Genomic DNA, 17,359 nt, shown 5'->3' on the forward strand with positions numbered 1-17,359 from the left:
CTCAATAATATTAACCAAAGAAAAAGGACAGTTAGTAAAAAAAATCATTTTACTTCTAAAATAGCGTGATATTTGACGGAATGGGCTTAACAATGTGTTCTCGAGTTCACAATAAACGAAAAAAATTGTTACGTCAGAGCTTTTTTTTCTTTCCTTTTTATAAAGAAAGGAAAGAAAGTTTTGTTCTCAAGTTTCATTAAAAGAAAGGAAAATAAACGAAAAAAATTGTTATGTCAGAGCTTTTTTTTCTTTCCTTTTTATAAAGAAAGGAAAGAAAGTTTTGTTCTCAAGTTTCATTAAAAGAAAGAAAATAACGAGTTGCAGACATTTTATCATCACCTTCAGCTTTTTGTTTATACTAACGTGGTCAATCTGCAACCTGTAGATAGGAAAAACAATTCTCGAAAGCAGAAAAACCGTACTATAAGTATAACATGGCATGAAAACATAACTGAAATCAATGTATAAATAACCAAAATCATGTCTACATGCAAATGTGGCTTCTTTCCTCAACATTCAAAGTAAGTTAGTCAAACCGAACATGGAACATTGACCATCATAATTCATAACCATACCCGCCGTCCTCTCTATCCTCTCATCCAAGTGTTTCGATACGATGAATTATCACGCAACGAAGCATCATGCGGCTTATATTCCATACCATATCCATTCGGAAGCTTCAAGTGTCGTTTTATCTTATCTCTTAAAGCCATCACCACCTGATCACAAAAACAAACTTCAATAACCGGTCAACCATGGTCAACTGTCGACATGTTAAATCTGTTTTACCTGATTATCAGATGCATTGCGGTTCCAAACGCTCAATATATCCTCATTGAAGAGGATGCTCAACACGACCCCACATATGTCATCATTGTAATCAAGCTGATCACCAACCAATGCTAACACCTGCAAACAAACCAAACGTTCAATGAATTATTCGTGAACTGTTTGGGAGGAAATTTATTTATTTAATAAATGAACAATGAGAACAATTTTTTGGTTCAATTAGTTAAAGAATGAACATGAATACATGTCTCGTTTGCTCATTTAAATTTATGTACCTTCGTTTGCATTCAATTAAAGTTCGTTAATTTACGATCGCTAATATATTCATTTAAATATTTTAATCCAGTCTTAATAACTTTTAGGCCCAACACATTTATGAGTTTATGTTCACATTCACTTTTAATTGGCTCAATCATGTTAGTTCGTTTACATTTGTGAACTGTTCGTTTATACTGTTAACGAAAGTACATAAACAAACACGAAGACGTTCATTTTCTTAACGAACGTGCACGAACAAGAATATCCCGTATGTTTAGTTGTTCGTGTTCGATCATTTGTTTGGTTAAATTTAAACAAACAAACAAACACGAACATGTTCCGTTCGTGGCTGTTTACAAGCCTAATGCTTATTAATCATAAATTCTAATATAACTGAATCGTACAATACCAATAAATAATTAAAAAAAAAGATGACCCATTTTAACATATTCTTTACATTTCTAGCATCTTTTAACATTTTCTTAAATATTAAGAATTTGAATTAAAACAATAAATATGGGCTCGTTGCGCTTACCAAATCCTCCCAAAAACGCCCCGAGACAGCCTTTTTGAAGCGTATGATCCACTAGCCGCCATTGCAATTAGCAGAATCCTACATTACCAACAATCAGACAAACCTATGATTATACTTCAGCTAATTATTAACTGATAACAGCAGTAAGTGTTTAAATGTGTTTTGTACCTCCCAAAGAGGACGGATTCCCTGTTTGAAAAGATGCAAATCAGTTGGGCTGGGCAAGGATGACAGACGAGCCAAATGACAATAACACACCCAAAATCCTTCAACCTGTAATTAACGCAAGGCATAGTTGTCAGCATAGATTATGAGCAAACATTGCATTTAAAGTGACTGACTGTAAGCTTAAAAAAAGTTTCTTGATGGATTATTACAGTGCTGAAGTCCATTATCTGCTTTATATTGTCTTCATATGACGTCTGAGTACGAACTCCAGGTGTGCGTCGAGTGTACCAAAACACGAACTTGTTCTGCAGGAGTATGATAATAAGCATATGATTAAAATCCAATACACAAAGATATGAACCAATAGCACTTAGAAGTTAGTACATTGAATCAAACTAAATATGCAAGTGAACTTGTGAGGTGCAAGTTTTAAAAAAAAACATTATTTTTTCACAAACAAGTGAAACAACTAAGACTAGTACAATAAGATAGCTAATGAGTGAGAATGTATATCATCTGTCATCAAACTAGGAGTGAACAATAACCAAATTGTTAACCAAACCGAAAACCGACGAAACCAAACCGAAATTAACCGAAAACAGTTATCGATATCTTTTTGTACCTCCATTTCATGAAATCATATATTTCTAGCTTGTATACCCCAATTTCAAATATCTCATGTCTTATACCACCATTTCATAATTCATATATTTATACTACCTTCATTTCAAGTATTTATGCATCCATTTCATGTATTTCTAAGTAAAAATTTTAACCTAAGTTCAATTTTAGTTATAAACGCAAACCAAACTGAAAACTAAAAAACTAACCAAATAAACCGAACAACTAACCGAAAACCCATTGGTTAATTCGGTGGAGGCTAATAACTGAACCGAATCATACACGCCCCTACATCAAACAATATATACAGATACGACATGTTAGGAACAAAGCGGCGCGCGGAAGCGAAACAGCACACACATGCACAACGATAAACACACATAAACGAAAATATAAACGACACAAGAATTTAACGTGGTTCGGTCCCCGCGAGGGGACCTACGTCCACGGGCTGCAACTAGGTTTTCTTATTAGCTCAGAACCAAGATTACAATTACATGATGGGATATATATAATAAACAAGATTAGGGTTAAACATAATTAGGAGCCAAAACCGGGCCTTCTAATAAAACCGGCCCAAAGGCCTTCATAACCCAACAATCTCCCACTTGAAGGCCTTGCGATAAATTCCAGCCTGCCATCCAAGTAAATATAACAATCTCATTCATCCAGTAACTCTAGTAATCTTCAGTAATAGAAATCAACCAAGCCTCCAGTTCCAAGAACAAGCTAAAACTTCAACAAAAGAAGTTCTCCAAGCCTCCAGTTCTCTAGGAACAAACTAAGATTTCTACCAATCCACACCAGTTGCAGCGCCCCTTCCCATCAGTTACCTGAAAGGCCCATTGAAGCTCCCGAGAGCTCCAATCCGGTCATCACAGACCCAGCCATGACAAAACCCGCCAATGGCTCATCCTCAATCTTAACCGGCCCTCACTTACTCACACTACCGGCTCCAAAGACTTCCAGAGGATAATCACTCTCCAAAAATCAGCAGACTATACCAGGAGAGATTTTCACATTCGGATTTCCCAGTCTTCCGAACTCAACGTCCCTTTGGAAACAAACCTAGAACACACCGCGTGCTCCCACTGTTACCAAAACCCCGAACATGTTCAGACCTCCGAATACGCTCAAGCTAACATCACTGTGGCTCCAGGCTTCATGTCTGCAAACTGAAACCCCTTAGCTCTACCCGATTCAGCGAGCCAAGACCTTATAACTCGGAAGTTGGTTCACTTCTTCCGACGATACAGAGACCGTATCTTCCAAAAGTCTTTAACTAAAAGATTCAACAAATGCTTCATTGAAGTGAGTAACAAGAAATAAAGCAAACTAGAATCTTGAACCCAAGAGTCTTCACCGCCTTCACTGAGTCTCAATGCATCAACCCCAGATACATTCTCAAAAGCAGAATTCCAAACCTTTCGACATCGACTCTTAAAATGTCTCACCTCTACGCAACCTACCAAGTCGACTATGCCCAGCTCCCACTGTTCCTGTTATCCCAACCCATGCCACACCAACACTCCATGAGATGAACCCCACTCGTACTATCCCGGCAAATAACTTTACCCAACACGAGATTATGAACCTCTCAAATGGTGTACCACTGATCACCACCAAACAAGATATAACTTCACAATTCCAAACGAACAAGAAGTAATAATCACAGTTTCGAACCAGCTAACAGGCAAACAGCTATAACAACAGTAGAACTTTCATGAAATCAAGCGGTACCAAGGGTTCTATGACCGTACACACGATCAGTTAACTCAAACCCTAACCGAAAGATCATCCAAACGAGCAATAGTTAACATGACTTGCCACTAACCTCATTTTTTTTTTTTTCACTTATGCCGTCACCAGCACACCCGCTGGTTCCATTTTCTCCAAGTTTATCCATCACCAGTACTATATCCAAGTTCACATGACAAACCAATCAACCAAAATCCAAACCGTCAAACATTCCGATCATAACCACCTCGTCTTCAGTTATAACAATAACAAACGAGAACAAATCGAAAACAGTGAACAGACACAACAAGGGCACGGGCCTAAACTTGACGATTGTTCAACAGAACACTGCCAAATAAACCGATTTGCTCTTGCAATAACCGATAAATCAACTAACTGTAAATAAACTATATAAAGTTACCTCAGACTAATCTCTTGCAAACAAATCTGAACCCGAACCTAAATGGTCTTCACAAAACCCGGTTCCCTGAAGCCGAGCAACCTCCAAAGAAAAACCCTAAAACCCGAAACACCCGACCCGGTGCTTCACCTGCAACGCCCGAGTGAAACCTGCAACTCCAAGAAGTCCAAAACAGGAATTCTAATTGCAAAATCACCCGGAAAACCGTCCCAAACAGCCCTGAAAAACAGCCCCGAACAGCCCTGTTAACCAGAAAAACGAAGATCTCTGACAATACTGTTCACCGCCGGAATCACTGTTCACGGCCGGAAACACTGTTCATGCCGGATACTGTTCACCGCGGCACTGTAGCGGCGGCACTGTAGCAGCCCTTCTCAAACCAGCCTCTTCTACCTTTTTTTTTTTTCGATCGATACCCGTGCAAAACCGTGTGTAAACAACGAGCCAAAGCTCTGATACCACTTGTTAGGAACAAAGCGGCGCGCGGAAGCGAAACAGCACACACATGCACAACGATAAACACACATAAACGAAAATATAAACGACACAAGAATTTAACGTGGTTCGGTCCCCGCGAGGGGACCTACGTCCACGGGCTGCAACTAGGTTTTCTTATTAGCTCAGAACCAAGATTACAATTACATGATGGGATATATATAATAAACAAGATTAGGGTTAAACATAATTAGGAGCCAAAACCGGGCCTTCTAATAAAACCGGCCCAAAGGCCTTCATAACCCAACACGACAGTCGAATTACTGTCCCATTACAATACTAAGATACTCAATTGACAAATTGAGGAGAATCCTGTAAACCTAACGAATATATGAACCTACTGACTGACTGACTGACTAATTGAGTACTAGCAGCTTCCAATAGCAAATGACCTAACTGACAGATTGATATTCAAACAATAGCTATAGCTATATTCATAGATCCGATAGCAGACAGGCACCAAATCAACAACTATACGTAAGTGTAAGTATAAATAATACTACCTTGAGAGGATGTAAACCAGCTTTAAGCTCGCGCTGTTGTCGTTCGGATGAAGAATCGTACTCGTTGTTCATATTATCACTTTCCACTCTCTTCTCCGTTGACGATTACTTTCGTGAAAAACCTAACTCGCCTGTTTTTGGGGCTAATTGAAAGAGAGAGATGAAATGTGAACTACCAGTGAATCGGATTCAACTGGTTCTTGTATCACCAAACTGAACTTATTAGGGCTCGAATTAGGGAGAATTGAGATCATCGTTTGCAGATTTAGGGCTTCAATTGTTGGATAATCTACGCATGGGGATAAGGAATTTAGGGGTGAAAAGTGTTTTTAACAGTTGGTACATGTTTTGCAAATACATCAGAGTTGCGGGTTATTTTAGTGGAAGACTTTAGTTGAATAAAATATTAATTTATTTGAAAACTTCTCGGATAATAAATACCCGGTGTTTGATTTATAAAGCTTGTTGAAATACCGTTTGCAATATTTTAATAATTAAAAACTTAGCCATCATTATCTTGCGGGCATCTAACTCCATGAATGTCTTGCTACCTGTACTAATTTGTATTCCCTGAAATGTGGGGAAAAATATGTCAGCTATATGCTGGTGAACACGTATGACTCTATAAAACATTTGAATGGCATTATAATACAAATAAAGTTTTCTCTACAAGCTCAGCAGAAGCATTTCTACTTCTGGTCTATGTACCACTGCCCTACACACACAATAGTTCCCGAGCCACGTAACCCTTTTCCGGGAGACTAGTTATGACCATTAGCCCGCGACCACGTAGTCTTAGAATGATTAGGCTGAATGGTTATGTTTGGATCCAGACACATGTGTATTCAGTCTGAGTTGTCTTTATTTTCTACTTTGTATTATAAAGTTTTAGAGATTACTCGATCTCACATAAGCATTGATTGACTCGTTAAGACAAACACCCGTTCGTCTCATTGAGTATAATATGTTTTGACTGATTGAAAAGGTTAACGTATTCACCTGTGATTGACTGTTCTGAATGATATGGTGATCTCGTTTGAAACCTTGACTGTGAATGAATGAATGATTGACTGACTGATTGATTGACCTATAATAACCGAACTGAATCATACACATCCCTACATCAAACAATATATAGAGATATGACAGTTGAGTTACTCTTATTACAATAATAAGATGCTCAATTGACAAATCAAATTGAAGAGAAACCTGCAAACCTAACGAATAAATAAACCAACTGACTGAATAATTGGTTACTAACAGCTTCCGATTGCAAATGACCTAAATGATTAATTAATGTTTAAACTTCAAACTGTAGCAGACAGACACCAAATCAACAACTGTACGTAAGCGTAAGTATAAATAATACTACCTTGAGAGGATGTAAACCAGCTTTAAGCTCGCGCTGTTGTCGTTCGGATGAAGAATCGTACTCGTTGTTCATATTATCACTTTCCACTCTCTTCTCCGTTGACGATTACTTTCGTGAAAAACCTAACTCGCCTGTTTTTGGGGCTAATTGAAAGAAAGAGAGAGATGAAATGTGAACTACCCGTATTTGTAATAATCGGGCGGGCGGGTAAGTATTACTCGGGTCAAACTTATTTGCTATCCGGTTAAGTAAAACTTTTACTTAACACCCTGTTTTTATGCTAATTTATAAACTTGGTCCTTCTAGCAACACGAGGACTTGATATAGTTTTTGTTTGATAACAGAATTGGAATTTTCTATTAGTGATTAAAATATAAGTATTTCTTTTAGAGCGGTGACCTTTTTGAATTTAGAGAGCATCGTTGCTCCACTCTGGTCAAACTATGTTGTTTTAATCGGGCTCATGCTGACTTTCAGAGTTTGGCTTGGGCATTCCTCAGGAAACCATATCGTCGGCTGACACTTGACATTCGTTGTGCCACCACAAGAGCAGAACTCTCTGGCGTAACACATAGTGGAATGAAAACACGGGTGGGCTTAGGGTTGAAACTGACAACTTTTCACAAAGCATAGCTCAAATCCCCCATTGTCAATATCTACCTAAATTGACACAAGTGGAAAAATCAAACTGAGTCTCCATTGAAAACACAAACCTTCTACCAATAGGCCACAATTGTCCTGTTTATAACTAGTTAATTGTGAAAAAAAACAATTTAATAATTCAAACCATAACTTGTTGATATATAATGGTTCATACTAGAAATTTGCAATGTTTTAAAACCAGTATTTTACATGAACCGGATTAGGCTAAAAAATTGTACAATCGGTTGAACCGGGTTATATCGGGAGGTTTGAACCGGTTGAATAGTTTACCTTATAATTTTCTATAAATGTAACTTCAATCCAAAAATAACCCAAAACTAAATGATTCATATAACAAAAAATAATCTAAAAGTTAATCCAAATTAAAAAAATAATGCAAAAGCTTTTAATTTTAAAAAATAGTCCTAAAGTTTACACGTATGAATGTTAATTGTTGGGTTAAAAGTAATTTTGAAAAAATATGGGCCGCAAATATCAAAAATTTCTCGGGCATAAAATACCGGACTCAAAATACCGGACTCAAAAATACCAACCTACTGTGCAAAATCTGGTTTAACCGGTTCAACCGTCCGGTTTGAACCAGTTTTTAAAACACTGAAAATTTGGCTACTGACAATCATAACTTTCACTTTTGTTGTCAAATGCAATCAGTAACATAATCATTGTAGATGACATTTAACTTTTATTTTATTTTCGCTCAATTTTATGTGTATGTTTCCACATATAACTCATGAGTGTCATTGTGAGTAAAACCGGCTCAAAATCAAATCTAAATACATAATGATTTGATACCGGAATTGCTATTTTGCAATGGAAGTATAAGTTAGGACTGTTATCAATTAATTGTCTATATAAATTATTAGCAGCCATTGTAGCATAGTTAGCTAAAATCCAATTTGCCAATTAAATAGTATAAAAATTTCAAAATCTCAAATCCAATTTGCCAAATAAATAGTATTTTTTCGTGAAATAATAATGGATTTTCAATATTTTAATTTTAGGTTTATTTTGAATTTAATGAATATTTTTTTTAATAACATAATTACATGAAATACAAACTATGCTTTTTATTTAAATAAAATTATATATACGAGTATTTTTAAGTTCAATTAGCAGTATATCGTTAAGCCTTTCATTGAATTTCAATTATATGTGGAAGGAGCATTGCATGCGTGTTCCTTGTTGGCAAAGCATTGTCCCCCCCCCCCCCCCAACTAATTAACGCTAAATCTATACACATTTAGCTTAGTTGCAACGTTAAACTATAAAGTATGGATAATATCTTCCACCTATAGTAATACTAATAGATATGGGCTCCCATTCCTGTCAAGCTTTCTTTTTCTGTTCTATTGGATAATCATAATATCTAACATTTTCATATCATTATATTACATATAACTAAATTAAAAGTTGTTTCTATATTACTTGGTTTTCAGAAAATAATTTTCATATAAATATCACTAAACAGAACGTATTTGATAACTACGAAATATAGACACTCTAGATGTTTGAGATAATTAGAATAAGTAATAGAATTGAAGAACATCCCCTACGCACTAGCTACCACAAAATATATATATATATATTATACTATTTATTTAATCCAAATGCACACAAACACAAGCAATGGCGGAGCCATAAATTTTTTCTTATGGGTTCAGAATTTTTCGGTGTTCAATTTTTTCCTCCATCAAAGTTTTCGGACCCGGATGGTATGGGTCCGTCATTCGGCCAAATAAATAAAATGCAATATCACAACCATAACCAAAGTATATCGTAAACATTAAAATAAAATATAAAGTCAAATTAAATAAAAATGTATACATATTGTAATTGTTCCATACGCGTTTTCATGTATTGAAACGAATCATAAAATCTTCGATCGCAACTATCAGAAAGAACTTATTTTCAATATAAAAAGTGCAAGCATTGTTCATATAACTGCTACACATACGATTAGTTCGAATATTTTTTTAAAATGATGATAGATGATATCAAAATTAAAGGAGTGTATTTTTATGGATAAAAATAGGGGGCAACAAGAGGAACTTGATTGGTTGAGTTTGTGTAATTGCACATTTAAAAAAAATAAAGTTTGGTGTTGTACGTTCCTCTATTTCAAGCTTCTTTCTAGGCATTTGAGTTTTTTAATAATGTTTTAGCCGTACAAAATAATAAAAATAAATATAGATCAATGATGACGACCATTACACAAAATACGGTGTTGCATATATTATTATAATTAAAATTAAAACAATATTTGTATGGACATATATTTTGTTAGCGCAAAAAACTTGACAAGACTTCTCCTCATACCATCTTGTTCTCCATGGATACCCTAAAATTAAATGACACGTACTCAAAGCAGAAGAAAACATCGTTGTCTCTCTAAAAAATTCAAGTTTTTCTTTTTTTCACCGGCAAACGGTTAAATGTTTCCAGAGATTTCGTGACACCGAGTTCGTTCGCCGAAAAAGAATGGGTTCGCTCGTTAAATCGTACCTATAAATTATATATAAAACCGAAAATGGACCGGGTTTGGCCGAACCCGATGACTTGAATGTGGCTCCGCCACTGAACACAAGTATCAATTATCCTCAATCCTTGGAACTCTTTCTTGTGCAATTTAACATCAGGATACTCAACACGTCTATAAATATCCAATAAGCTTTATCAACTCCAATCACTCTCATTTACACATATACTCAAATGCATTCAACAGAACATAAATAAGTAACTAAATAATAGAAAGAGTAACAAAGCATAAACATTGTAATAACAATCTTTGTTTTCTATTTTGATCCTCAAGTATCGATTGATAAATAAACACGAAATAAACGACCAACTCCCGTTTATTAATCAGAAAATATAACTCAAAAAACTTATTACACGCGAAGTAACTAAACGACCAACTCTCGTTTATTAATCAGAAAATATAACTTAAAAAACTGATTACAATATCTCAAACCCTAGCTCGGTTTGACTCTTGATGAACGGCCTTAACTCGGTTTCATCACACATGTGTCTTTAGATGAACACTAACTCGTTTGCATCTCACATGTTCAATAATGTCTAATCATAAGTCATAACTAGGTTTATATAGACTAACTAATAACTATAACTTGTTAGCTAAGACATTACATATTATAATTATAATTACAATACAATTGGGAACAATATTGTAATTATGAAACATAACCAATTATGACCGACTTGTCATTATTGGTCCATCAAGTTCACCGATTCGTGACTTGAAGTCCGAAATTACGTCCAACTGATCCGAATCTATATATTAACCCGAACATAGCTAAACACTAGTTAAAAAGTCCGTTCGTTTTGCAAAGGCATTATATTGCATAAGTTGGAATTTACCAATGGACCTATAGATATCCATAGTCACATTCAATAGCCAATAACCATTAATAAAGACCGATGCTGACAAAGAACTGTAAAATAACCATATTTGAACACTTCCAATTAAATATCAAAAGGGAGCATCTTAAACCACTTTGAAATGAACTAGATTCACATCATGTAGGTCCCATGGACCACCACAAATTTGTCTAGTTTTGAAAGAAGATAATAATGTCCCAATGCTATGTATCATCCACACCATCATCAATTCATCATATAAATGTAGAAGTGACATTGAGTAAATTCAATATTTCAATCCAAGAGCAAGACACCATTTTAGGTGACAATGATTCAAGTGAAGGCTCACCACTAAACCACCTTTAATAATTCAACCAATTCATCAATCTTACTAGCTACTTTCTATTTAGAATCTTGTATCCAAGAAAGCATGAACTTTGATGCAATAAAGATGGATGTTGAAGATGAAGGATGGGTGAGTGTTCCTTGTGATGGGCTTCTTGAAGTCCATGGTGATGGAGATGACAAGATATTCTCAAGAAAATATACTAATAGTCCCACAATATTTGAAAACCAATTTGATCACAAAGAAGATGTCAAAGAAATCATCAAACTCCCAATATTGATCATGGAACCTAAACAAAATTCTTACGAGCCTGAGCCTGAGCCTGAGTCCGAGTCAGAGTCAGATCAAGATCAAGATCCGATTTTTCAAGTATTTTTCAAGAAAGGAAACCAGCTTGTCGAAACGAAAATGGGTTCTCCAAGACTGAGTTGTCAAGAATATGATTTTTCTCGTACTGAAACGGGATCGTTTCAGTACGAGGAAAAGAATGATGATCATGTGATCGGTTGTTCATCATCACCGAAGATGATCAAGAAAGAAGTGGTTGATTGGAAAGAAAACAAGGAAAGATTCATGAATGTTTTGAAGTGGGGTTTAGATGGTATTGGTGGTTTTTGTTCTCTTGGTATGGCTGCTGCTTCCATTTGTGTCATCTTATATGTAAATGGCAGAAGACACAAACAACAAAAGAAGCTTAAGTTACAGATTCACCCAGACAACAAGGTTTGGTCACTTTTTTTGTTTTTACAACTTTTCATACATAAATTATACATACAAGTCATCATCAGTCATCACTGTATTTTTTTTATTTTTATTTTTATTTTTGTAAAAATATATTTTCCAACACGTTTAATAGACATTTCATGTTCGAGTTAAACTATTTAACCTGTCATGTTTGGGTCAACATGTTTAACCCGTTTATCATACATCGCATCACATGAAATTCCGCTATGGAATATAAAATACTTAAAACTATGGTGGATAATATCATATATCAACTTGGAATTGAATTATGTATATTGACATTAACCATGGTTGTATGGTCAGAGGATAAAGCAAGTGGTGCAAAAAGCAAATGAAGCAATGTCAGCAGTGAGAGGAGTTCCTTTGGTCAATGCTCAAATCACTCATGGTGGACACTATGAAAGTCTCTAGCCTCTACACCAATTTGGTATCCTGATATAATACAATATTATATATAGAATGTGTATGTGTATGTATTTGTGTATTATGAAGAAGTAATGTTTGTAAAATCTTATACAGTGAATTATATATGTATAGATGTACTAGTTTTTTATTGTTTAATATAATGTTCAAGGGGCTATTTGTTAGTCTCTTAATTACATGTGAATCAACTAGTATTAAGTGTGTTTAATCAATTGAACTTCTATAATAACATGTAGAGTGGAATGTCTAATGCCCAATGGTAAACACAAACTTTCATCAATAAGATTCTCCAAAAATAAACTTTTTAAGCATTACAATGAAAAGTATCCTTATACAATTAACATGAGATTAGCCTTCTCAAGGCATGTTGATTTATCCACCTTGGTACAAAAAAAGGAACATAAACAGCTTTCGGTTAACATTTTTAATAACAAGTGTCCATCCATGAAATAACCATGAAAATAAATAAATATATTACATAAAATAATTCAACCAAGAAACATTGAATAAACTCTTTCGTGTCATCCAGCACAAATCATTACAAAATAATAATAATAATAATAATAATAAAAACGCAAATGATTAAATAAATGACAAGTTTGTGTGATGAAAGGTTCTTCTTGGTCCCACTACTCTTTTTGAACACAAATTGATACTACAGATGATAATTATTATATAATTCTTACCCATTTTTCTTGTGGATCATATATTTTTACCATATGTTCAAGCAAGCTAATGGAAATAATTGCACCGTATCTTAGACCATCCCTATTTGCAATCATGCTTGCTTGCAAGCTTCCAAGATATTTTTGACTTATGGTATTGAACGTTGGCTTTAAAAACCAACATTTCTTTACACTCACCTCTCTACCAAGGTTACTCCCTGTGTCTTCATCTCCGTTGGGTCTCCGCCACCGCCACCTTTATTTCGTTCGTCATCAACGCGACACCACCATTCACGTTTCTCCACCTCCCACCACCACACCCACCATCTCTGTTAAACACCAAACCACCCGCTACCACCGCGAAACCACTCGACGTAACCTCCTGTCATCGTCTCTACACTCTCGAATCCTCATCCAAACCTTCAAACCGCGAGCTAAGGCGCCGCTACCTGCTTACATTTTCCGTTTACCACCACCAACGATCAGAGAACTATCGGTTGTTTGAAAGCATCACCGTTGTCGTCGTTCACGTTTTCTCGTCAAGTGTTTTCGCCATCTTATCGCAAGTCCAACTAAGGTAACCCAAACCTAAGTCTATATAAATGTTCTACTTAATATTTAATGTGAATCATAAAGAAAACAATCGGTACACAACATGGCTCTTCAAGCTTAGAACCATAATGAGTTAATATGGAAGAGATAAACCAGCAAAATTAGTTTTTATATAGACACAACACTTATAAACAGATGGTCTTGAGTTCGAAACCGGTTTGCAGCACCTGTTTTGATTTTTTAGTTAACAGAACACTATATTAATAAATTAATTGTTACAAATAATTCTCAAAACTGATTGTTGGTTCGTTGGTTAAGTTGTTTGGGTCGTAAGAGAAGGGCGCAGGTTCGAAACTTTCTGGCAGCAATCATATTTTTGTAAATAGCTTAACAACTCTTTTAAATGATCTGTTTAACTATTTCAATAAACGTTAATATATATTCGGTTGGTCCAACTGGTCATGTTGTCTAAAAAAAATAAAATGAATCATTGGTTACAAGTTCAAACCCAACCCATGACAAACTATTTTTGATATCTTGTTTGATATTCAACCATAATCATTTTTTTTAACATTTAAATAATATTCGTTAAAATATATATAAATAAGAGATATCGACCTTGTTAATAATACTTATTTTTCTTAATCAAACGATTCTATGTTTTCATATATACATAAGATAAAATCCGACTATAACCTTATATAAACCGTACACGAACTTATGAGCTACGTGCATACGATGTAGGGTGATTAAAAGAGCGTCACTATATAATTTATCTTTGTAAGACAACTAATCAGCAATCAAGGTACGGATCCTAACCCCCCTCCCTATTGTTATATCATATTCGATTATTATAAACCCCGTTGATATTATATACCTTTGGCACTCCTAACGTCTTTGACACCTCGATTCATTTGGCCGTCCATTCGATTCATGTTCAGATTATGATTTGTTATTTGACTTGTTAACATGCGATATATTTATTATTAAATTGTACTCATTATCGCATGTTCCTTTGTTAAGATATGAATTGTTACCGTATAACTCAGATTATATGTACTCTGTTACCCTGAGCACTCGCTTCCCGTGGAGTGTCCCACGGGCATAACATTGTGGCATCGATGTTATGTGCTCCTTCCGTGACGGAGAGATTAGTTCAGGGCGTCTCTTAAGTACAGGTGTGGTACATAGCTATTAGAAGGCGTATGGATATATCCTAGTTCAGTTTTTCAGTTTCAGTTTCAGGAAATGGTTGTGGGTATGCCAACCTACGCCATTTCGGGTGATTGCCATACAGGAGTGGCCCCCCTGTATGTCTTCACATATTATCTGACTCAGTTATGCTTATGGGTACATCCGTATGATATGTTTCAGTTCAGTTATTCCAGTTATAATTTTAATCAGTTATATGTTATCGTATATTGTGATTCAGTTGATTTTTACTTGCTTTTGAGCCTCAATATTTCCGTACTGGGCATTCGGCTCATTCCGTAAATCTTTTTACACTTCAGGTTCACAGGATACTTTGGGCGGGATCAAGAGAGAAGCTTAAACTTAGGAATAATCTGAAGATGTGTGTTAAGCTTATGTTATTTGACTAATATGTATTTCGAACTTAGTATTTGGACTATCAGTAATATGTACTTTTGACTTTAATGAAGTAATGGAATTATGTCTTTTGTCTCTGTATACCTCCGTATATTGTGACACGTCAGCCTATTTGGGTTGGGGTGTTGCAATCCATACATGGAAATACTAGGCACTCACTATCACTTTTTGCTTAACATTTTTAATTTTTTGAATACATATACTATTAACAATTTCAGAACAACCATTATCGTTGCTAGCAGTCGAATCATTGAAGACTTGAAGTTACCATTCCAAACACAGTGAAAAACGTTTACGATACAAGAAAATAACTTACTTTCAATAGAACTTCTCTTAATTAAATTTAAGTCGGAATGTTAACAAAAACAACTTTTGGATACACAAATTTTATCATTATGATCCAATTGTGTTTTTATTTTTGGTTTTCGGTTCAATATGTATTTTGCTTATACTATGTGTAGTGTGGCTGGCAGTCATGGGGTTGATGGCCTAGTGACAGAAACATAGTCTTTTAAACACCTAAAGGTCCTTTGTTCGAGTCTCAGGAAGTAAAAGACTCTTGAATTAAAAATTGTGTAGTGATGCAACTTAAAGTCCCAAGTTAAAATGTCACGTTACTAGCATATAGACAATGAAATTTTAAATAACTTACCTTTTAACTTTTAAACTTTAACTAAACATAAATTAAAAGAGAAAAAAAAAACATATTTGATTGGTTCGTTTGTAAGTGTTTTGCCTCAAATATAGGTTTGCTGACAAACGTCTCAATATGACAATATCTTCTTTTGTTCTCTCTTTAGATTTGTCCTCTTGAAATTGATCTGGTAAAGAATGGTAAGTCTTGAAGTTCATCAAGAAAATTGTCATCACCTTGCAATATTAGGTCTGGAAGTTAAGTGGAAGTCATGTTATCTAGAAGTGAGTCTGAAAATTCAAAGATAAAATTGTCATCTAGAACCAGAAACGTATCTGCATCCTCAGCATCATGTTGCAAAACATGGTTGTAATTTGAAAATCAAATTTGTTAAATCATAAAATCTTATATAATGACTAGTATATTTGCCCCCCCGCGTTGCGGGGGAGGGGCGGTCGATCCCTATGTTTTCAACAATAACCATTGAAGTTGAAAAAACACCGTCAAGTTATTATATAAAACACTGTAAATTATATTAAAATTAACTTATATAAGACATCACAACAACACGTTGCTCAATATCAATCCATAAACTCAATCTGTCAAGTTATCTTCATTAGGTAAAATTTATATACACATTAGGACTTGAACCACAATAGAAAGCAACTAACATCAAATTCCTTTTCAAACATAAATGTTTAACCAATTTGATTATGGTGGAACCAATCTATTAAAAACCAAAAGTTCGAAAACTCAAATTTACATCAAAACCAAATTCCACTACTAAAACAATGAACTCATAAGGATACAACACTTGACAGCCAAAAGCAGTTGTCATCAAGAAACCATATACTTGGGCCATCCATTTAGGATGAATGTTACCAAAGGTTCCAAATCAAGACCCGGCAGCTACCACCAGTCTACCGCCACCAATGGTAATCTTCTCTATAAGGCCACTGAATTCTCTCTCTTTTCCTAACTTTTGTTTCATTTTCTTGTATATTTTTAATGTATCTTTTAATATATAAATCAATCATGATTAGATATAAATCTGCGTAATATATGACTGATCATGATTACATTAATTCTTCTAAGGTTTGTTATATTTTTATTGATTTCATGGTCATGTTTATATTTTGAATTATAGTTTTGAGAAGGTCAGATGATGATCAAATTGCATAGTTCAAATGAATCTATGTGATTTGAAATATTTTAGTCTTTCGCTCCTGTCTGATGAACTCTCAACTTATATTGTATTGTGTTTATGTTCTTTTTTTATTTAATAAAAATTTGGGATGCTAGAAAATCCTGCACGAAAATTGGCTAACTTGATGTTTATAAAATCGAATCGACTTACTATGAGTGACAGCAAACGACCGACCTCCAGGGATCCTGAGCATGATTAGAAGATCTGCAAACAAACATAACGAAAGTGAAATCACTTATTAAGTTG

At 34.9% G+C, this 17,359-nt stretch overlaps 1 protein-coding gene, 1 non-coding gene and 1 pseudogene across 3 annotated transcripts; 2 read left to right on the plus strand and 1 right to left on the minus strand.

The window, feature by feature from the left end:
- Positions 1–398: 398 nt before the first annotated feature.
- On the minus strand, positions 399–5,680 carry LOC143637317 (eukaryotic translation initiation factor NCBP-like; annotated as a pseudogene). The gene is made up of 6 exons (XR_013154408.1): positions 5,528–5,680; positions 1,960–2,055; positions 1,751–1,855; positions 1,583–1,660; positions 790–909; positions 399–719 (listed from the first exon to the last, which is right to left on the minus strand). The product of XR_013154408.1 is annotated as a eukaryotic translation initiation factor NCBP-like (transcript).
- Positions 5,681–11,201: 5,521 nt separating this feature from the next.
- LOC143637278 (uncharacterized) lies at positions 11,202–12,562 on the plus strand. Its single transcript, XM_077104712.1, has 2 exons — positions 11,202–12,003; positions 12,328–12,562. Exons 1-2 carry the CDS (start codon positions 11,365–11,367, stop codon positions 12,433–12,435), a joined length of 747 nt encoding a protein of 248 aa, XP_076960827.1. The 5' UTR covers positions 11,202–11,364; the 3' UTR covers positions 12,436–12,562.
- Positions 12,563–17,059: 4,497 nt separating this feature from the next.
- LOC143637353 (small nucleolar RNA snR60/Z15/Z230/Z193/J17) lies at positions 17,060–17,148 on the plus strand. Its single transcript, XR_013154413.1, has one exon. It is a non-coding gene; the product is annotated as a small nucleolar RNA snR60/Z15/Z230/Z193/J17 (small nucleolar RNA).
- Positions 17,149–17,359: the final 211 nt, after the last annotated feature.

This window comes from Bidens hawaiensis, unplaced genomic scaffold (genome assembly GCF_021521415.1).
Source record: "Bidens hawaiensis isolate Kalapana, Puna unplaced genomic scaffold, B.hawaiensis_p1.1 tig00008219_1, whole genome shotgun sequence".
NCBI lineage: Eukaryota > Viridiplantae > Streptophyta > Magnoliopsida > Asterales > Asteraceae > Bidens > Bidens hawaiensis.

Excerpts from the sequence above, each read along its gene's own strand:
- LOC143637278 (XM_077104712.1), top strand. The coding sequence starts at position 11,365 with ATGAACTTTGATGCAATAAAGATGGATGTTGAAGATGAAGGATGGGTG. Across the intron at positions 12,004-12,327 it reads AGATTCACCCAGACAACAAG|AGGATAAAGCAAGTGGTGCA; the intron begins GTTTGGTCACTT and ends TTGTATGGTCAG.